This window comes from Cnephaeus nilssonii, assembly GCF_951640355.1.
Source record: "Cnephaeus nilssonii genome assembly, chromosome: 2".
NCBI classification, from domain to species: domain Eukaryota; kingdom Metazoa; phylum Chordata; class Mammalia; order Chiroptera; family Vespertilionidae; genus Cnephaeus; species Cnephaeus nilssonii.
Window position 1 is genome coordinate 103,234,237 of NC_137073.1, and position 23,911 is coordinate 103,258,147.

The following is a 23,911-nucleotide window of genomic DNA, read 5'->3' on the forward strand; positions in this document are numbered from 1 at the left end:
CATATGGATTTTGTCTCTTGTTTTACTGAAACTGTTTCCCCCAATTTAAAAAAAAAATATTTTTATTGATTCCAGGGAGAGGGAAACATCAATGATGAGAGGGAATCATTGGTCAACTGCCCCCTGCACATGCCCCTCTCCTCCCCACCCCCTACTGGGGATTGAGCCTGCAACCTGAGTAAGTGCCCTGACTGGAAATCAAACCCTGACCTCCTGGTTCATAGGTCCATGCTCAACCACTGAGCCATGCTGGTCGGGCTGTCCCCCCAAATTGATCATTGACTGCCTTTTCACTAAAGCATTTGTCTGACTCATTGGGATGTAGTTGAACAGGTCTCTTTTTAAAAAGTGTTATATTTTTTAATCTAACTTGATCTCCATTTTCGCTTGGTGAGCTATCTCTGATTTTCTTCTCATCTTTGTGTTATGACTATTTAATTAGCAGCTTCTAAACAAACATAAAACTTTATTTAGCTCCTCCTTTTCCCTCCTCATGCTTTCCCCGGGTGAATTTAACCACTCCCATGATTTTAACCCTTCTAAACATTGTATGCAATCTCTGACTTTTTTTTATATGAGCACCCAGCCTGGATTTTCAAGTCTGCTGCTTTTCCTTAAGGATTCTCTCAGCCTCTTAAACCCACATGCACAAAACTAAATGATCATATTCTCCTCTAAACAAAATTCTTCTATTGATTATCATATTAAACACAACGGCACTACCATCTTCACAGTCTCTTATATTCTCTATCTTGAGTCCATCCATGCCTCTTTACTTTCTGTTTCCCTAAATTTTGCAGATTAGAACAATGATCATTTTATTTCATTTCACACTTTGCAGGTTAGGAATTTGTACAGTGCTCACCCGGGTGATTCCTTTGCTCTCATCGCTACTGAAGTCATCAGTGGCTTCCACATTTACTCACATGTGGATGCCTTGGTGGGAGGGCTGGGAGGCTGGGCTCTGTGGGAAATGTCACTAGAGCTCCTCTAGGTGGTCTCTCTAGCATGGTAGGCTCAGGGTAGCTGGACTTATTGCCTGGGGTCTCAGTGCCCAAACAGCACGTGCTAAGAGATAGGAAGTAGAGACTGGCAGTATTAGGGGCTGGGCTTGGAACCTAGCACACCATCACTTCTGTTGTATCTGATTGAGCCACATGGTCACATTGACAACCCAGATTCAAGAGAGGGGTCAGAGCCCGACCTTAACAGGTGGAATTTCAAAGAATCTGTAGCCTTCTTTAATTTGCCATACTTTCGCTAACCCATCACTTTGAATGTTTGCCTGAATTTTTATTCACATTGACACCATTAGAAGTCGCAACTTCATTTATTTCTCTTCTGAGCAATTGCAGTGTCCTCAAATGAACTTCTCCTTTCTACCCAATTTCCCAAGTACACTGTTGTAAGAATAATTTTATTAACATTTCATCTAATGTAATATTAATATACTATGGTAGCTTGTTGCCTAAATATAGAGACCTTGGACATTAGTATAGTTTGCCTTCCAAACCTTAACCCAACCTACTCTGTAAGCTGCTTCCCACTATATCTCCTTTTATATCCCCTGGTGTTTGGGTCAAGTATAGTAAACTGTTCCCAAAACACATTGCCTACTCCTTCCTCTTGCCTCTCCAGGGCATCCTTTCATCCTCTTCCTTTGGCATGGAATGCCCTTCCAGAAATCTCCATCTGTTGAAATCCTCTTTATCCTCCAAAATGAAACTCAAACGTGAGCGCCTCTGTGGATACACCCTTCATCTGTCTAAATAGCATGAGGACTCTCAACTCCCACCGCATTCCTGCTTCTTTTTATGGCTTTTTAACAACTTGGATTATAGTTATTTTTATAAGCCTATCTTATTTTAAAGCTTATTCATCTTTTAAATTATTCATAGGCTTTCAAGTATCAGCACTCCCAGTATAGTAATTTCATCTCACCCAGTAGGTGCTCAGTATAGATTTCATTGGATTTATTTTTGGTCCCTAGCCAGAGACTTGCAGGTCATCCATGCAAAGGATGGATGACCTGCAAAGTCTATACATTTCAAGGGATAAATTCACTAAATATGGGCAACTTTTAAGAGTCGGGTAGCATATTAATAACTGGCTTATAAGTCAATGACAATGGTTATGGCCTTATTAAATAGGGTCTTTTGAATATTAAAAAGGAAGGGCAGGGTTCTCAGGGTTTCCACAGATAGGTCTGTGTTTGCATGTTCCAAGGGAAAACCAATTGATGATCACAGCGCTTAAACTGCATTCCATGGAAAGTGACCCTGATGTTTCCGTGGAGCTTAAACTTGAACCTTTCTCCTTTTATAAAAAATGGGTTATCTCATAAAATTATTGTGAGAAAAAGGTCCTTATTGAGACACACATACACTCACATGTGTCTGACATATAAGCTAGAGAAACGTCTGCTTGTCAAAGCTCTCAGCTCTTTTTTCTTTTCTTTAAGGTAGGGGTAACAGGGCATGACCAAAAGGCCACCACCGGAACCCCTGAGCTCGGTTCCATCCAGGTGTTCTCCTTTGTGTTTCAGACACTTTTCCCACATGACGGGAGGACGAGCTTCTGGTTAGAAGACAAGCGCAGAGCCCGAGCCCTCCTGCCCACCATGAAGGGCCCCTGTGTCATCGCGTGGCTGTTCTCCAGCCTGGGCTGGTGGAGGCTGGCCCAGCCCACGACAGACGCTTCTCAGTGCCAGAGAGCGGAGCACCCGGTCATTTCCTATAAAGGTAAGGGGCAGGCATGCTCTGAGTGCCACGGCACTTTCCACACTCAGTGACAGAGGAGAGCAGTTGCTCCATTACTCTTATTTTAGACATTGTTCAAAATAGGAGCAAAAATATGAAATCCTTCATGTCCAGAAACGGATCACTAACTCAAGAATTTTCACAGATAAGGAAGCCCCTGTGTTGAGACCACTGTTATGTAGCAGGTGCTGGAAGCATCCTGGGCCTTTGAACCAGGGCATAAAAATGTGACCCACAGATATAACACCAAAGTCAAGGAAAACAAAAAAAAATCTCAGCTCAGCATTTCCCCACAAAACCTTAGTCTTGCCACAAAACATGTGATTTGTGTTCCTAACTGGCATTGTATGGCAGACAGAATTGGTTTAATTGTCTCTGTTCCTCTATGGATCAATGGGATTAATGAATTGTTATGCGTATCCACTCATGTGTTTTTTCATTAATTAGAATTTATTTAGGGTTCTTTTCACCCCTGACACTCAGCATGCAGGAAGAAATCGAAATGTCTTTATCCCTGTCCTCAATGAACTCAGTTATATTATCAAGTGAATCATACTTATTCAGTCATTGTATTTTAATAATCTATCCAATAGTTTTATGTTTTGTTACTTTTTAAACTTTGTATCATAATTTCAAATAGACAAAAATAGAAAAAATAGTTTAAGGAATACCCAAACCCTGTATTTATTAATTCATGGCCTACTTTTTTTTTTTTTAAATAAATCCTCACTTGTAGTTCATACCACACCCACCAAATTATTTTGAAGCAAACAATAAATCTTATAATTGTATCTTTAATATTTCAGTTTGACTGTCAAAAAAAGAGAACTTAAAATACCATTATCATATCAAACAGACACAAACAACAACAAAAAATAATTCCGTAATGTCACCAGACATTTGGTGAGTATTGTGAGGTCCCAGAGGGTCTCATGGATGCTTACGCATTTTTATAACAGTGGGATTAAATCAAGATCTAAATCAAGTTTACATATTGCAATCGGTGGTGTATCTTTTGAGTCCTTTTATTTTTTTCTTTTTTTTCTTTTGAGTCCTTTTAATCATTTACTGTTTGTTGTTGTTGTTGTTGCTCCCCTTGCAAATTAATATTTTAAAAAACTCTAAGTTCTTAGTAGTATAGAATTTCCCACAGTGTGGGTTTTGCCAAATGCATCCCATTGGTGTTGTTCAAATGTCCTGACTTGAATGTGCCCGTAAATTTGTAGTGATATCAAGACTGCTTAGAATCAAGTTCAGATCTTTCTGTCTCCACTCTGTCATGGATGGTGCTGTGTACTTCCATTGGAGGCAGATAATGACTGGGTGTGAAGTTAGCAGTCATTGATGATCACTGCCTAAATTTACTGATTTATTCATGGGTACAAACCTGGAATTTCCTCATCTTGTCATTCTTCTTCTTTTAATGGCAAGAATATTTCTATACAAAACAACTTTTCTTCACCATCTTATTTGATTATCCTGAGGGTACCCCTTATATAGGAATGGTTGAATCAGTTTCTTTAAGACTAGTGAGTTGTTTTTTTAGCATTACCCAAAGAGGACAAATAAGGTGTAATGTTTGCTTTCTGTTTATTTTTCTTATTTTGATGATTATGGTGATTTTAATTCTCACCAGAGGATATGTTTTTTAATTGACGAGAGAGAGAGAGAGAGAGAGAGAGAGAGAGAGAGAGAGAGAGAGAGAGACACTTGCCTACCGAGGCATCAAACTCACAACCTGGGTATGTGCCCTGAGCAGGAATCAAACCCGAGACCCTTTGGTGCATGGGATGATGCTACAACCAATGGAGCCACACCAGCCAGGGCTGATTATTAGAGTTATTATTAATACATGGGTGTAATGTTTGATATATTATTTGAAGCAGTTACAGTTTTTGTTCTTATAGATGGTGAAATCACATCTCAAGCCCCTGTGAGCCTCTTGAATTTGGCTCCTGAGTTCTTTTGACACAACCCATGTTGCTTCTGATTACCTGCTGACACTCTGGGACAACAAGATGTCACTGACTCCTCTTAGTCATTTCCTTACGTAGACCCAACAACCTGCCATTTTTGGCTGATGTTGCATGGAGGTGCTCAGTTAGGTGTTTTGAACTGAGGAGAACATTTTTAAAAAATGCACCATATATACGTTCTAGACCAGGCATTCTCAAACTACAGCCCGCGGGCCACATGCAGGTGTTTTTGCCATTTTGTTTTTTTACTTCAAAATAAGATATGTGCAGAGTGCATAGGAATTTGTTCATAGTTTTTTTTAAACTATAGTCCGGCCCTCCAACGGTCTGAGGGACAGTGAACTGGCCCCCTGTTTAAAAAGTTTGAGGACCCCTGCTCTAGACAGTTAGTTTCAAGTCACCTCCGGACTGTCAGGTATTCCTGAACCTCTTCTGTCTTCTGTCTACATCTTTCTCTCCCGTGCACAGAATCCTGAGTCTCTGAAGCCAATATAATTATTCCTTTGCCTTTTCCTGAATATATACTCAGCTGTTTCGGAATAACAGTTTCATGCAACTGGAATCATTTTTGACTACTGAAAACCCTGTACGATGATTCTCTTCTTTTCGGTGGTAGCGTATACATTTCATTGGGAGATTAAAGCAGAATTACTGCCTTGAAATCACTTGAAATAATTTCCTCTTGTATGGTTATGCCAACTCAAAATGCAACTAGTTTTGTTGAATTTTGCCTTTGTTTTTTAGAGATTTTTAAAATTTACATCTCATTATTATGTGTTGCTTCAAAGTCAAATCCATCAAACAAGGATGTTCAAGGAAACTAGCTTTTCTTCCTCTTTTCCTCAACCTGTTTAGTCTCTGCTTTTAGCTAACCTTTTACTTAGTGTTTAAAGTTCATGCTTGTTTTTTAATACAAACATATATGTATACACACACATATTCTTGCCCTCCTTTCTTAGATAAAAGCTTGCATACATAGAAACTTTACTCTATGTAGCATTTTTTGACATAATGATATATCCTGGAGGCCACTCACTAGTAGTATAGATTTATGTCATTTCTTTTTATAGCTACGTAGCCCTTACTATGTGATGAACATAGTTAGGTTATTTTCTGTCATTTGTGATCATGGACTATTAAAATGGGCCATTAAAATAGTCCACTTAAATGGGCTATTAAAATTAATAGCACCTCCTGCAGTCAACTTTTAATATTTTTGCGATAGTACCATTGGGAGACATTCCTAGAATTGGGATTGCTGTGTCAAAAGGTAAATAAACATGGTTTGCTAGATATTGCCCAATTTCCATTAATGAAGGTTGTGCCATTTTGCATTCTCTTTGCTCTGGATATGAGTATCTGTTTACGACCAGCTTTTCCAGCAAAGTATACTATTAGTCTTTCGGATTTGAGCCAATCTTATAGCTCATAAGTGGCATCTCAGCTTATTTTAATTTGCACATTCTAAATTAGGAGTGAATGTACAACAGACATTTAATTGGTACCTATTATGTAAGAGGGTCTGTGCTAAATATTGAGGAGCTAGAGGCAAAAAACACAGTCTGTGTTAACATATTTGAATACCTTTAGGAATATAAACCAAAAGGACCATTGTATTATATCCTATTAAGGGACCTATTTGGTACCATTGTTGGGGCCTATGGGAACTTAGCAGTGGGGCATCTGAGCCAGACAGCCTGTCTGAAGGAGTGTGATTAAGGAAGCTTCCTAGGATGAGGTGATGCCAGAGCTCAGTCCCAGATGATGGTAAGCAGGTGTGTGTGAATCTCATGAAGTGGGAGGTGTTCCAGGGAGAGAACAAGTGCATTGGTCCTGAAGTGAGGGAGGGGAGAATAGTGTTCTGCAAGAGGCATGTACAGGGAGTCACGAAATCTTAGTCTAAGTTTTAGAGAGGATGTAAAGCGAGGTGAGGCTAAAGTGGTTAGTGGGGCTTTATAATGCAAGGTGTTGGAAGGCATCTTAAGAAGTCCACCAGCTATCTGGACAGGCTCAGCTTGGAGGGTGGCAACATGATGGCAGGGACAGCCCATTCTGAGACTGCTGCTCTGATCAGAGGGAGCAGTTATGTGGGTCTGGGCTGAGGGAGCGATAGTAGAAATGGGAAGAAGTGGGTGGATTCTAGGAATTTGAAGGGGATTTTTGTTGATGATTTAATGGGTATATGAGGGAGAAGGAAGCATTGAATATGATCCTCAAGTTCTTGGCTGTTTATCCCATATGGAAGGAAGAAGGGGAAATAGATTTGAGGAATGTGATGATTTTAGATGGAGAAAGCTGAGTTTTTACCTGCCATCAGAAGGAATTATCTAGTTGAGAACAAGGCATCATGGGATCCAAGAACAGGGGACTTTTCAAGAGGGAGGTGGCCATCATAGTATTCAGTGATGCAGAGAGTTACGGAAGATGTGGGCCAGAAGGTAGAGTGAGAAACTCACCATGGTTTGCCAGGGACTTTCCTAGGTTAGCACTGAAAATCCTGTGTTCCAAGAAAAGCAATGGTATGTGTTGGCAGGTCCATGTTCTCTCTGAAGGCTCCAGGGATGAATCCTTCTTTTCCTATTTGTGGCTTCTGAGGGTTGTTAGCAATCGTTGACCTTCCTTGGCATGTAGACTCATCACTCCAATCTCTGAGTCTGTAGCCACCTGGCCTTCTCTCTGTGTGTCTTTTTGTCCTCTCCTCTTCTTATAATGACACCAGTCATATTGCATCTAGGGCTCATCCTAACCCACATGACTTCGATGCACCTAATTACTTCTGCAGAGGCTCTATTTCTACATAAGGCCACATTCACAGGTATCCAAGATTAGGATTTCAATAAGTCTTTTGGGAGGACCCCATTCAACCAAAAAAACAAAGAGCATTTATCAGAGCAGGTTTAGGGCAGTGCAGGAGGAAAAACTTAGATGGCGATGAGCAGAGGGATAAATGTGGGATGAAGAAATCAATATAAAAAGAGAGAATGATTGTCTCAGCCAGCAGGGACATGAGAACAGGGGATGGCTATTAAGAGAGTATTATTTAAGCATCCCTAAATGGTGATGGGAAGAAGCCAGGTGATGCAAGAGGCTGAAGAGAGAAGAATAGGGGGAGATAATTGATTAGGCAAAGTCCAGGGCTGTAGGAGGGGTAGGATGCGGGGGATTAGCTTACAGGAAGAGACTCCACCTCCAGTGAGGCTGGAGGGAGAGTGGCCAAGGCACCCAGGATGCAGGAAAGTTAGTGGGTGGGGGTGGCTGGACGGGGAGGGAGTTCCTGAGAACCTCCATGTCAGCTGAGAAGGAGTAGGCAGGGCAAGGGCCCAGAGTACGGGGGTTTTAGGAAGGAAGTGCTTCTCTGAACAAGGGATAAGACTTGACCAAAATCACACACAAAGATTCCCTCTGTCCTTGAAATGGCTCATGTTACAGCTGAACAGGTGGCCACCGATCACCTACATGGCCGCTTTTCTGTAACACACGACTCCACAAGAGGGTTTGAGAAAGCAGGATGAAATACTGATAAGGGAGAAATACAAGAAGGACTGGACCGTCTTGACTTGCAAGATCTTAATTTCCATGTACATTTAGAATATCATGAGTTAGTGTGGTAACCCTGGAGGCACTCTGCACAGAGGCTATCGGTGAAGTGAACCAGATGCTATAGCAACGTCTTAATGCATCTAAGCACATCTTTTTTTTTTTTTTAAATGTGTTTTTATTTATTTCAGAGAGGAAGGGAGAGAGAGAGAGAGAGAGAGAGAAGCACCTATGATGAGAGAAAATCATTGGTCGGCTGACTCCTGCATGCCCCACACCAGGAATTGAACCGCAACCTCCTGGTTCATAGGTCAATGCTCAACCACTGAGCCATGCTGGCCAGGCATAAGCACATCTTATTGAAGTCTTTTTTAAACATTTTATTTATTTAAATTTTAAAAATTTAATTAAATTTATTGGGATAACATTGGTTAATAACATTATATAAATATGAGGTGTCCAATTCTATAATACAACATCTGTACATTGCATTGTGAGCTCATCACCCAGAGCCTAGTCACCATGTATTTGAACCCTTTTATCCTCTTCATCCTGCCCAGCCCCTCCCTTCATGGAAGTCTTGATTCGATGTACCTGGCCAGGCAGAAGATGTGGCAGGACTATTTTCCCCAGCCTCTGCGGGCTTCTCTTGTCTGCCGGAGTTCATTGCTCAACACGCTCTAACAGCTGGCTGGGTTTGCAAGGTTGCTCCCTGACTGCATGTTCTGGCATATGTATCCCTGAGTGTGCAGGGGCTGCTGAAACACCCTGGCCATTACAGACAACCGTTCACACTTATGTCCTTGTCGTTTGCTTAAAAGTCTATTCCAGTAAAGAGGGGAAAAATATAGGGACCGTTCAAGACAGCATGTTTCTCAGCATGCTTACTGAGTCTCATAACCATCTCTGAAATGAGTTTTAAATGTTTAATGCTCGCTGAGGCGACCATGCCATATTCTGCTTTTGTTTGTTTATTGATTAAAGTTTAACCCAGCTATTTCAAGAGCAGGCTACAGTTATAGGAATTGGTTTATGGGGAGCAATTTTACGTTAAGCACGGAGGAAGGCCACTGATGGGGTGAGTCATGTCACACTCAGGCTTTCTTTGCGTTGGAGCCTTAATATTGTGACTAATTTGGAGCCTTTTCTTCAGTGGCTTAGCTGGTGGCAATTGGTATGAATGCCTAAAATCACTCCTGCCTGCAGAATCAGGCAGGGCACGATTAAGATTAATTCCAATCTTAGGCCCCTGAGATCTTTATCTCTGACTCGTTGGTGTTCTTGTTGAGTCTCTTCCTACATAGGGATCATTGATTGGCCTGAGAATCATTTTGGAACTTAATTCAGAACAGCTATATGGACACTTGATAAAGGATTAGCAACAATTGACCCCAGATCTTAGGAAGGGCATCTGAAGGGATCAAAATGAGTCTGCTAGCTTGGGCCATCACTGGGCAGGACTGGGGTGGGGCACTTGTTCCTTGAATTTGAACAGTTGCCTTTATCCCCACAAAGAGTCAAAGGTAATTGAAAGAATCATGACTGAAAGGGTCCAGCACAGAATCTTAAACTTGGGTTCTAGTCTGATTCCACAGGATTAATGATTATTTTTTATGGATCCTCTCTTTTTCTTTTGAATCATGTAATTATATTTCCCAGTATTCATATCTGTGGTAAAAGCATTTATTTGTTAATGTTGACAATAAGAATATATGACATGTTTTGTACCTCTCTGTTGATTCTTCTGAGTATTAACTTCTGGGAACCCCCAGCCTCTCCCACCTCTGAGAGGCTGTGTCCTAGCTGTTTGCAAAGTGGCCACGTACAAATTTCCTTTTGCTCTGCTAACTGCCAACCTGCCCTCTGCCCTGCCTCTTCCTATTTTCCCTTGACTTGCTCATAGTCTCTGGAGCACTGGCATTGCTTGGCCTACTACCTGCTGCACTTTGGACTATACATGGTGTAACTTGGGCAACCTCAGTTACCCTTGGAGGCACATTGAACTAACCTTTTATTTGAATTTTTAAAATACATTTCTTTTTAAAAAATATATATATATTTTAATGATTTCAGAGAGGGAAGGAGAGGGAGAGAGAGAGAAAGAAACATCAATGATGAGAGAGAATCATTGATCGGCTGCCTTCTGCATACCTTCTAGTGGGGATCGAGCCCACAACCTGGGCATGTCCCCTTGACTTGACTTGAACCTGGGACCCTTCAGTCTGCAGGCCGATGCTCTATCCACTGAGCCAAATCAGCCAGGGCAACTAACCTTTTAGAAAACAAGTATGGAGATGCTGGAAGGATCCCCAAGGAGCAATTTTGGTGCCATGGCCCCATACGTGTCCCACCGCCCCATGCAAGCCCCATGGCTCCATACCTGTCCTATGGCTCCATATATGTCCTGTGGCCCATGACTGTCCCACAGTTACATGCACGTCCCATGGTACTGCATTTTCTTCTGAGTTTTGGCTGTCTGGTGTCTAATGCCCCAGACAGTCATGTGATGCCTGGCTCTGGTTGGATTTCTCCTCTTCTCTGGTTTCTGGGACCCTTGTCATTACAACAGGAGCTGTAGTAGTTGATTTCTTGAGTCCCTGTAAGAGTCCAGTCTTCCAGTATGGAAATCTTGATTAAAATGGTTTCTAGTGTTTCTCCCTGTTCACCTGTTCTCAGAGCTGCCACTTGACCTTTGTAAATCACACATGGACATGACTGCATGACAGTGGCCTACGTTCTCCAAGGAAGAATTAGGAAATTTATTTTAATTAAAAATAGATGGCATGAAATTGATTTTACTATTTCATTTTAATATTTTCATATGAATCTGTATGTAGTTTAACAAGTCAATACCAATTGTAGAAAACTTGAACTCAATGCTTTTCTCTGTAAAAACTAAAATTTACATAAACCAAGTGTGATTCTCTTTAGTTTCATTAACAGGAGATGTGTTTTTCTCCTGTGAGTTTACTTGGGGAAGAAAGTGTTATTTGGATCCCTAAAAAGTCCATTGTTCCATAAATATTTTGACTTTTGTTATGCATACATGAATGCTTCATATACTGTAAAGTAATGTCAAAATCATTTGGGCAAAATATTTGAACCAGTTTGCAAGTGAAGCAATTAAAGTACAAGCACACTGCCTGCCTTTGACACTGAAAACGGCAGTTGTGAACACTTTATTTATTTATTTATTTATTTATTTATTTATTTTTATTTTCATTATTTAAAAAAAATATATATATTTTATTAATGATTTTTTACAGAGAGGAAGGGAGAGGGATAGAGAGTTTAGAAACATCGATGAGAGAGAAACATCAATCAGCTGCCTCCTGCACACCCCCTACTGGGGATGTGCCTGCAACCAAGGTACATGCCCTTGACCGGAATCGAACCTGGGACCCTTCAGTCCTCAGGCTGATGCTCTATCCACTGAGCCAAACCAGTTAGGGCCACATTTTTTATTTTAAAGTCTGTTGCTAGTTGGCTATCTGAGAAAAAATGGGATATTAAAAAAGATACCACTTTCCAATTCTATAATGTAGGTATATCATGATTATTTAAAAATGCATAGAGGTGTTAGTGGTTCTACACTGCATTTTCTTCTAACATCTCTATGAGTTATTCATTAAATAAACTGGTTCCAGTACCTGCATTGTACTTTGTTGATGTTATTGATCTTTTGACTGATGAGACCCTGAGATGGTCCCCGTTGTATGTTTTTTTTTATAAATAATGATTAGGTTCTGAAAGTGATTTATTGAGTTTTGAGAGTTAACAATAAATTTTGTATTACTTTTGTGTTCTAGGGCCACTAGTGAAATAATTTATGAGTGAACATCTATATTTTATCCTAAGATAAAATTTTTGTGTTTTGATTGATTTGTCTTGGTGGGAAATAGTTTTTATTATTTTAAGAGTACAAATGGAATACTTTATAAGCGAAGTAGTTCAATGCGATTGCCTTAAAACTGGGAATACAATTTTGCAAAGTTAGTGTCAGAATTCTGATTTAAAACCTTCATTTCATTTGGCCTCAAATAGTATGTTACTGTTTTTTATTCATCTTTAAGCATATCATAGTCTTTCTAAGCATTAAATGGCTAATTTATCTTGTTGTCACACTGAAGGTAGATAAAAATCTTGTCCTTATTTTATGCATGAAGGAAGAGTTGGAGATTAAATGTATGGAGTGTAAAGTTTTAATTATGCAGTGTTTTTCTTGGACTTATGACCTCTTGTGTTCTAGTATGAAGGCAAGATAAGTAGCCATGGCTACATCTGAGAGACAAAACATTAGGCCAACTCTAGCAGACAGCAGTGCTGAAATGTTTCTGTTATCATTGTGACAAAGAAAAGACTCCAGTGAGGTTCTTAAATCTAATTTAGTTTGTCTACTAATATAATCAATACCTTAACTTTTAATTTTCTGGGCGGTCTTTTATTACTGAGTGAAGAAGGGCCAGAGTTCTACTCTGGCTCTCAGAGGAGTTATGTCTGATTTCTCTTTGCTTTCCCATTTCCCTCATGTGGCTCAGGGGTGGACTTCAGAGTTCCTGAGCACATATGTCTTGCATGAGGCAGGAGGCGTTCTCATTCATAATCAAGAGCTCATTGATATTGTGTGCTAACTGCCAAAATGAACAGATCCCTCCAATCCACCGTGTGACAAGTTGCAGTAAAACAAGGTGGTGACCTTTCCCACCTTGGTAGCACCGTGGGCACATGTGAGGTAGACTACACATTCTATCGACTGAAATCCATGAGACCAGATCCTGACGCCAGGAATGGCTAGCAACCTGCTTCTCGTAGCTCTCATAAGGTAACTGAAAATTGTCATTCTCATTTGCATTTTTGAGTTTTGTGCCAGATAAGACATTCCAAAATATAAAACTACAGACCAGTAAATGTATACACAAAACGTCTCACACATGTATACACAAAAGTCTTAATAAAATTTTATCAGTTGAATTCAGCAATTTTTAAAAAAGGATAATATATTGTGTCCAATTGATCTTTATTCCCAAAATGCAACATTGCATGGGATTTCAAAGGTTTAACATTTAAAAATCAATTAATGTAAATCAATTTATTAACTATACTTTAAAAATATTTATTTCAAGACATCTAGTAAAAAATACTTTTTACTTAGAGTGAAAAAGTCATTTGATAAATTTCAGCACATATTCAGGATGAAAACTAGGAGTTAAATGTATTGCCACAACACGACAAAAGTCATCTTAATAAATCTAAATCTAACATGATATTTAATGGTTAAAGGTTAAAGGCTGAATGCTTTCCACACAAGTAAGTTGACTCTTACCAATCAGTGATTTTAATTATCATTGTGCTAACCACTCTGAAATGTAATAATAGATAAATAATTTTTAATATTTATTTTATTAAAAGTAATAAAATATAGTTATATATTTTAATAAAAGTAATATAATAAACAAATAGATGGCATACAGATTGGAAAGGAAGAATTACAACTCTTCTTGGCAAATGAGGTTATCTATATGGGACATTCTAATTAAATATTTTAAAAGAAGTATCAAAGCTAACAAATGAATTTCTCATGATTTCAAGATATGTAGTGAATATAAAATATTGCCGCATTATGACATATTGTCAACTAATAATTAGAAATTGAAATTAAATTGTATCCTTTACAGTAGTATTATAGATATGAAATAAGTATATATTTAACAAGATATGTGTAGCTGAACATTGAAAACTGCAAAACATTACTAAGAAAATTAAAAAGACCTAAACAAATGACAAATATAAGTCAGAAGATTCAGTCTTAAGATATCAATTTGTACCATATGTATTGCAGCTATAACACATGAATTGCAATCTATAGATTTGTAACAAATCCAACCAAAACTTTACTGTTCTTCTATTATATAAATTGAAAAGCTGTTTTTAAAACTTATATGGAAATGCAAAATATTTAGAAGAACTGAAAATATTTTAAGATGATCAAGTTTAGAATACTTTCAAGCACCTGACTTCAAGATAATGTGGTGTTTCCACAAGGATAAACATATAAATCAATGGAACAGAAATTAGAGGCCAGAACTAGACCCCCACAAATATTGTTGGTTAATTTTAAACAAAGTGGCCATGGTAATTCATTGAGAAAATGATAGCTCTTTCAACAAATAGTACTGGAGTAATTGGACATCTCTATGGCAAAATTAGCTGAAATGGATCATAGACCTAAAGAACTAAATTTATAAAACCTCTAGAAGAAAATCTATGAAAAATTTTTCTGTGACCTTAGATTAGGCAGACACAAAAAGCACATAAAAGAAGATATGAAATTTGACCACAGCAAAATTAAAAACCTTTGCTATTCAAAGATACCATTGAATACCTGGAAATGCAAGCCAGATGCTATGTGAAAATATTTACAAGACCTGTGTCTACTAAAGATCGCGTGTCTACATATATAAATAAATTCTTACAACCAGCAAAACCATTCATAGGTATTTGCTCAAGGGTAATGAAATGTTAAATAGGGTCTACAGAAAGATTTGTGCTCAAAAGTTTATAGCAGTTTTATTTATACCAACCAATATGGAAAATTCAAAGATCCATCAATGGGAGTGGACAAATTATTTATACCAACCAATATGGAAAATTCAAAGATCCATCAATGGGAGTGGACAAATTATTTATGTAAAATGGAAAATACAATAAAAAACAAACAAACTGGATGAATCTTCAAAATATTATGCTAAGTGGAAAATTCCAGATACAAAAGGCTACATATTATGTATTATTATCTTATCTGAAATCTTATAGGAGAAAAAACTAAAGCAATAGAATACCTATCAATGGTTTCCTGGTTACAGGGTAATGGAAAAATTTCACTGCAAAGGTTTGTGAGAGAACATATAAGTTAATACAAATTTTTATATCATCATTGAGGAGGTGGTGACAGGGTTTATACATTTGTTAAAAGTTGTTGAATTTACATTGGTAAATGTTATTATGTCTAAATTAATCTAATTTAAAAAATTGTATAAGTTCCAGCTGTAGAGGAGAAGCAATGATTGCCAAGAATGTAAGACCCGGTAATCAAATTGCTTGCGAAGCAGCCCGAGTTTGTCAAAACACTGTGCCCAGTTTCCTTAGCACTAAGGCCGAGCATAATGTGACAACTTTATAATGGGAAAGTTAATTATGAACAACATGTTATGCAACATTTAATAAAATGTGTAACTATGTATGTGACAGAAAAGCTACCTAAAATTCAAAATATTCAGGTCTATGATGGAAACCCACCACATAAACTATTTAATCAGTCAAGTTTCCCCCCAAAGTTGTTTTAAAAGATAAAAAAAACCTAATAATTTAGGATAATGATGTTATTAGAGAGATAACTTATATAGAAAGTTTCTTCTTTAAACATTGTCCTGGCCCATGGGTAATCTTTGGAGGAAAATATTTCTGACTTATATGTGCTTTGAGACATGTCATCACATCCGAGCATTGCTGATTTGTAGGTTACTTGGAAGGAGACTGGACTTGGGGTGGTGAATACACATTACAATATACCGATGATGTATTATAGAATTGTACTCCTGGAACCTATATAATTTTATTAACCAATGTTACCCCAGTATATTCCACAAAAATAAATTTTATAAAAGAGGTAATAGTAAGCATAGGGAGGAAATGGGAGGGGCATTCATTTAGCCACAGTACCTTTGGTTGTAATGTGTACAACTCCTTTTTTCCTTTCAGGGCTAATTTTCTACAGGTGGTCTTTTACTTCTTCTCACTCCTGCAATTAGAAATAGGGCAGTAAGAGGACCTACTGGTACAAAGCAGTTCAGTAGAACTTCCTGTGATGATGGAAATGCTCAAACTCTATGCTGGCAAATAAGGTCGTGTTAGCCATGTGCAGCTGCTGAGCACTTAAATGTTGCTAGTGCAACTGAAGTAATGAATTTTCAATTTGCCTTAATTAAAATATAAATAGTCATCTATTGGTGGTGACTATCATTTTGAAAGCTCAGGTATGGACTTTTGGCTTCTAGCATTATATATAAAAATATTGGCCTAGGCTGCTGTGTGTGTGTGCCTGTGCGAAGGCTGTTATATCTTGGCATGATATTGGAGTCTTCTTTTGGAAACCATCATGGTTCATGTTTTAAGAAAACTGGCCTTGGAAAAGAAAAATTTTTCCTAGAAGTGATTTTTATACTTCTGCTATTAATTACTTCACTGATGTAAAGAAAATCTCTTACTGTTTTTCTGGTTGGTTTCAATTTCCTTAAGTGAAAAATAGGCATATTTGGGTTTTTATATGAAAGGTTTTACCACAGTGATCATTCTATTGCTCTTTAAACTAGGCTAATAAGGTAGCCTATGAGGCATTTGGGATATTCTTTATCTCTTAGAGAAAACTCCCTTCTCTCTTTAACTCTCAGACAATAACACAATCAGATTCCGTATTAAAGAACAAAATAGAAATTGAGGTGCTATTGACATTGTTGACATTGACAACATTTGTATCACAAATGTTTATTTAATAGGAAAATTAATAGTTTATATGAAGAATGGTTTGATTTTTCATTTTCATACATTTCCATAGTTAACTAACATATAAAGAGTTTAGAATCATATTCTACTTTAGATTTAGCACTTTTTCTTGCTACCTAGAAGGAAACAATTCAGAGATGAAATATTAAGATCTATTTTAAGTCATCAATGCAGTGGGATTTAGAAACTTACTCTGAAAGCTGCCTGGCTACTAGGCTTAAAACATCAATTAGAAATAACTGGGCTTCAAGTAACAGATAACTGACGTTTAGTGGTTTAAGTCATAAGGAGACTTACTGTTCTCTAACTAGAAGTAAAGTAAAGGGCTGGTTCAGAAGTGTCAGCAAGGCCCCAGATCCCTCATTTTGCTCCATCATCCTCATGGAACTGGCTTTTGCTTTCTGTATTTATTTCACATTGGGATGGCTGCTGGCAGCATTGAAAGGCAGGCAGCAGAGGAGGTTGGAGGATACCCAACTTCTCTACTCATCTGTTTTATGTCAGAAATCAACAACATAGGAGAATCTTTCATGTGCAGAGTTGTTTATGTGCACATAGCCAGCGCTGTGTCACGTGACTGACTCTAGGTACAAGGGGAAAGGAAGTGTCTGCCAAATGGGAATGGAGAAAACCATAACTGAACCCCTGAGTCCAGTCGGCCGGGAACTAGGGTGAGGCGAGGACCCAATTTTCATTGCAATATTTAGGAGGCACCCAAAAACTTAGTGATACAAATAAATAATATATTAATGCGATATTAAAAAAGTCAATATTCATGACAAAAAATTCATACTGAACAAACTATCTGGGTTTTAAATCAGGATCGGATCAGTGCAGTCTCCTGTCAAGCCCTATTGGATTTCTAATGTCTTTATTAAAAATGTGGCCAGTTTGTTCATTAGGGATTTTATAAGTCATTAATGTAGCCTTTGAAAAACATTGCATTAAGGTATTGTTTGGATAGGTGAGGTGTTTTTGGGGGGGCACCCTCTTAAATTTGACACTCAAGGTGAGGACCTCACTCACCTTAGTCTTGTCCCAGTGCTGCTGTTTAACAAACTCAGGTTCTGTTGGCAAAGAAGACCGGTGGGCAGCAAAGCTTGTCTCCACAGCTGTGTAATTGGTTCTGGTGTATGTGCCCCATGAATATTCATAAATCTGTTTCTTTTTCCTATCTGCTCCATGGAATATGTCTGTCTCTCCTCTGTCATTCTAAAACTCTGGTTGATAAACAATGTCTCCTCTATCTTGTGTCACTTTCTAAACAATGAATATTCAAAAATACTCTTTTTAATCGAAACGCTGAGTCGATCCTCTCTTGGTAAGAAACAGGAAACTTACCCTCGCACTGTGATTTTCAACTGGTGTGCTGCAAGAATTTTTAAAACATGCGATACCTGATTGTCAAATTAAAAAAAAACAGCCAATACAACAATGGCCATTGGTGTAAATAATCAAAATTATAACAATTTTTTTGTAAAATCGGCAGAAAATATGATAATTTCATGGTTTTCCACAGAATGTTAGTAGTTTATGTGTGCCGTGAGATGAAACGGTTGAGAATCGCTGCCCTAGCAGATTTTGTATTCCCAAACAAATCTGAGATACAATAAAGAAGTGCAAGAATTTCCCATTTTTGTATTTTCTCATTAAATTTTTTTTTTTAATGACTTGACATTTGAAAGACGATTCATGAAAAAGTTGAGAGAATAGAAAGATCTGCTGGTACCTTTTTGTGTGTCCTGATATGGGCAATGGGAATTTGATGGTCTTTGAAGATGATTGAGTATGTTCCTATTTTAAGGAACTCATGCCATAAAATTGTAGAAGTCATAATTATGCAATATGGAAGCTGGCATAAAAGAATCCACTCTTCATTTTAATCTCATTTTATCTTCCGTCTGATTAACTACTAGTGGTTGATGTTGATAAACTGTTTATTTGAAAGCTCTTAAGCTTTCCTTACCCTCACGGGGCATGATAAAGACAAGCTATCTCTCAATGGAGAAGCTTTAAAATTCTATCAGGATGCTTTTGTGACTATAAGTAACTTGCCTCCAATGAAAATTTTATATGAAAAAAAATTTATGTAGACCTGTGAAACCTGACTAATATAGATATGTAGTAGGAGTTTCATGCAAGGCTATAAAATACGTTTGTATTAAGGGCCCAATGTAGTATTCACACCATTTATAAGATATAAATTCTTCAATCTCAAAGGTGGGTCTGCACAAAATTGTTCAATGTTTTCACTGATTTAATTCAGCTTTTGAAAGTTCTTGAGGCCAATGTTTAGAATTTGGGGGGGGGGGAGGGAAGAACATATGGAAATAATAAATTGACAGAGTGGGTTGTTAAAGATGGCTGCTATGAGAAAATTTAATGTTTGCAGCAGTGAGAGTAAAAATGGAAAGATTACAGTGAACTTTGCATGTGTTTATCATTACCATTCTTATTTAGGACTTCACTTTCCCCTGAGCCAAACCTGAGCACCCAGGATTTTTAAGCTATCTTCTTCTTTAAGCAACCAATGAAATATGATGTTTCTCTTTGCTATATCTTCTTGCCTCATGCCTGTCTACTTCCATATACCCCATTTTCTTCCTGGCCATTTGAGATGCCTTTTTATTTTATTTTATTTTTTGATTCAGTCACCCCATTGCATGAATTAACAGTGCTTTTGTTGCAACTGAGCAAGGGATTCTTTGCAGAGCTGTATCTCCTAGCCAGAACCATGTAACTGTTGCTGGGCAGGGGCTGGGGTGTATAGTTGGAGAATATTCTGTCCGCTCTGCGGTTCGTTTTGTACTTCTCAAACACTCTGGGATTCCTCTGCCTCCATACCTATGTGATGCTTCCATTGATATCGCCAAGAATTTCACACTCCTACAGAGAGAAAGATAGCTCCCAAAGGATGTGTAATTTTGTTATGCAGCAACAACTCTCTCTAAGACTTCAAGCCAAGCAAAAACATGTGCTAGTGCTGGAGCTACTTTTCAGCCAATGCAACCATGTGAGCTTCTAGATCTTCTCTCATTGCAGCAGTTTGCTTTTGACCTATTCCTGCCCTGCCATATAATCATGCCCTCCCTCTTCTGCTGCGGTAGGTGGAGGAGCAGCGTGCTGTTTTCCAGAGCAGACCCAGCACACGGCCACATCTGCCTCCGTGCTCAGTTTGTTTTTTATCATCTGTGGGACATTAACGGACCAGTGTGCGTTTTCAGATGGAGTAAAACAGAAAAGATTATATCAGCACTTGCAATGATTTCCTATGTGCTATAATTGTTCATCGCAGATTAGAAGGACTTATGCCTTTTATAGTCAGAGACCAGCTCCTTGACTGCATAACCACACAGACAAAGCACTATCAGAAGAAGCAAACACGACTGTAAGAGCTCATGAAAAATTCTGCTCTGATGAAATGGACTATAGAGCCCTGGAATCTTTAATTAGTGGGGGTTTTATAACCATATTAAAAGAAACAAAAAATGCAAAACAAAAGCCATATCTCAAATATCATGCCTAGATATCTTGCTGAGGAGTCCCCCACCCCACTGCGGGGGGGGGGGGGGGGGCGGAGGCAGGTGATATACTGAATGGCTTTTGGGCAGGTCATCATTTCTCCTCTAATCATTTTCAGATGGTTTTGCACATAAAAATTAAGATTTGAGTTGGAGACTATAAAGAGTTTTTGCTTTAACCTCAGTTACTAACACTAAAATCATCTCACATTTGGCATTTCTCTAGCACGGGGCCTAGTACAGAGATTAGCATGTGTGTGGGCTGAATCCCGAAACCATGGGGCAAGCAGATTAACTGTGTTTACTTGGTTTTTATGTTCTCTTTTTTTGGATATAATTAGCAGTTAAATTAGATTTACTTTAGTAGTTTAAAAGGCAGATGTAAAATTGAAAGTAGGGACTGAAAATTACATACCTCTTCCCTAAAGATTTAAAATGTTAATATTTGTCAATGTGAAAATGTTGGGAGAGCATTCAACAAATTTTCTCTGTTCATTTATAGTAGTTTTCCTAGTTACTGAAAAACTGATGTGAAAGCATAATGAAGACAGTTCTTATAAAAGATTTCCAGCAAAAGAGCGGACTGAGTTTATGGGAGAAATCCCTTACCCTCATTAATGGCATTAAAAAATACAGAGCTGCCCCAAAAGCAAGAAAGGGGAAGTCCCAAAGACAGATATTAACAAGAGGAATCAAGAGGAATCATGTTGAAGGGCTGTAGGGGCTAGGGTTTTCAAACATGCTTAGAAATAGGAGTAATGGGTAGTAGGGGGTCCTGGTGGGAAGGAAAAGCAGGAACACAGCTTCCTGTAGAAAACTACAAACCACAATGTGCTGTCCTACCTGAGAAGTGGAAGTCCAGAAGAACCGCATATCACCCCCATAGAAGAGGGAATGCAGCTGGCTGTGGGTGGAAACAGACCCATGAAGGAGAAATTGGAATACCAAGCCTGCTCTATAGGATCCCATGGGGGACCCAAACATGTACTCTCCTTACCAGGGAGTAGCCCCAGGTCAAGAAATCTTTGACTCTAAGAGGGACCTTTGGTCTTCCACTCTCTAACAATGCTCCAGGATAGTTCCTGGATTATGGGCTTTTGTCGGAATTACTCTTACTGAAGATGAGCAAAGTTAAAGAATAAACTTCAATGAGACAATCAATGCAGAAATTATATCCCCTGGTCCATATAACAGACCAACAGCCAACAGATTTTAAAGTGTGTAGGAGACACACAAGTAGAATCAGAATGGCCAGAGCAAGGGGCCATGATATAGAAGTGACAGAGAACAGATGTAGTAAAGAAGATGAGTTGGAAAAAAATTCTGTGGAAAGCTGTGTGAATATAGTAGTTAGAGAGGAATAGATCAAGCCATATTTGAATTCAAAGTAAATAGTTGATTTAAGAATTTATCTACAACTCATAACATGTAAGAAATACATGAGTCAGTCTTTTATTACAGAAAAAAAGAGGTCATGATGGCCTAATTTTAATCACTTGTCTGCCTTTCTCTCAAAAAAGAGCCATGTATTCTACTTTATTTTCAATGAGGAAAGTACATGATCCTGCATAGACTTGGGTTTTTGGATGGCAAGATTTCTGTTTTGTTTATTGTTGTACCCCAAGCAAGGACATCATAGTGGAGAGAATGACTTCATATTTAGTTTCCTGCTTCCCAAGAACATAGTCTCTCCACTAGTATGGAGACAATTAAAAAATTAGACATTTAAAAGATAAGTCATAGACTGAGAGAGGAAATTATAAAATTAAAAGCATTCATCATTTGTGTTTCTTGTTCTTCTTTGCCTTTTAGTTCTTTGACTTCTAGTTTTCTTTCATGAATCACGTGAATAATAATATCTTCCTGCAAAGTTTTTCCAAAGATTTGGGAATGTACATGTAAAATAACCACGGGGTTGCTTTGCTTAGTTCTTAGAATATTGTATGAAACCAATATCTACCAATACTGGTGTTATTGTTTTCATTTCAGGTTTATTATTTTCACCATCTTATCTGAAGTAAAATTCCTCAAGGACGTGTACTAAAGTTTCATTACTTTTGATAGCTATTATCTTGTTATCAAAAGTAAGGTATAATACAAATTTCTTTTGGAGAATACTATTGAAATAGGTCATCTTGCCTGGGTCTCTATCTCTTAATCTAACCTCTCTTTATTGATGCCTTTACTTTCTCAGTATATATATTTTGAAAAACACAGTTGCTGATCTTTTGACTATTGGAATCTTGTCTCTTTTTGAAATATACTCAATCTGACAAATTTCTTAATATCTTGCACTCTGTACTCTATCTGGGTTTGCTAATAGAATCAAAATCCCATTCCTATATGTTATCGCCAAATGTGTGTGCCCATATTTGATGCTGACTTCTGATTCACCTCCACACAATACAGGTGAGATATATGAAGACCCACTGCTGAGGTGAATGGTGATTCATATGCTGACTAGTTCCTTGAACTGGCCAAAGGGCTCAAAAGCCCTTGCTGACAGATGATGTCACCGTCAAAATTCTTGTTTATCTTGAATTTAGAAAGTAAACAAAAACAACCTCTCATTATCTTTTTATAAAATGAGGACAATAACAATCCCAAAATCGGTTACCATGACCTTAGGAGAATCCACCATGAAATGCTGTCAAAGAGATAATTTTCAGAACATTGCAGTCTTGGATTCCAGGTTGTTCTGCCTCCCCTGTTCTATGGTTCTTATGAAACTGGGTGGACTCTTTGCCCTCAAAGAGTAACTCTTCCCATGGTTTATTTTTTCCCCTCACACTCAAGGAAATGGTTGAGTTATGCTAATGTGGATATTTCTCTGTTGAATAAGCCTACAGGATGTGGTACCAAACATAAGAAAGAATAAGTTGGATTGATGAAAGTTTAAATTTTTTAAAGAAAAGAACAAAATTTGGTATAGAGAAATAATTACTATAGGCATAAAAGAAAGTTGTATTGTTTTCTTCATGCAAGAAAGGACTCATTTAGATTCCAGGGATCTCAAACTTGTTACTGATTCAGTTTCCACCTAACATGTGGGACCCCCCTTCTCTGGCCACTCCATTACTCTGACCTCTGAGTTACAAAGGGAATCTACTGGATGGAAATAACTTGTCAGATTGTGAAAAAATATAGCAGTCTTAAATTCCAGCAATGCCTCACAACGTAAAATCACAACCCAGCCGCAGATATTTACTGAGTCTCTTATGAATGGCATGTCTTTTAGTGTTCATAAAAGTCTATAGAGTGGCTATGTCTCTACCCTATTATACAGCACCGGAAATAGACTAGGAGGCATGCAGTGACTAGTCCACAGGCCAAGGTGTCTTTGGAGTACAGCAGGGATGAGAATCTTGGCCTTCGGACAGCAGTGGCCAGGCTCTAAAGTTCTACAGTCCTTAGTTCGTATCATGCTGTTCCTACCTTGTGTATGTGTGTGGGACGGGGTGGCGCGGGGGGGGGGGGGGGGAGTGGGGCTGAGGGAGGGTGGTTTGGTACTGTGCTGAGGAGCTGGAGCCCTGGTTGGGAGGGGAAGCATGCGGTGCCC

General features: G+C 38.3%; 1 protein-coding gene across 4 annotated transcripts in view; it reads left to right on the forward strand.

Moving 5' to 3' along the window:
• SEMA5A (semaphorin 5A) overlaps window positions 1–23,911 on the forward strand; it is a 392,963-nt gene that overhangs the window by 143,303 nt on the left and 225,749 nt on the right. For all 4 annotated transcript variants that reach the window (XM_079793136.1, XM_079793135.1, XM_079793138.1 and 1 more), the window contains one exon: window positions 2,546–2,741. In XM_079793136.1, coding sequence (XP_079649262.1) covers window positions 2,621–2,741 — 121 coding nt within the window. In that variant the 5' untranslated portion in view covers window positions 2,546–2,620. The remainder of the gene's footprint in view (window positions 1–2,545; window positions 2,742–23,911) is intronic.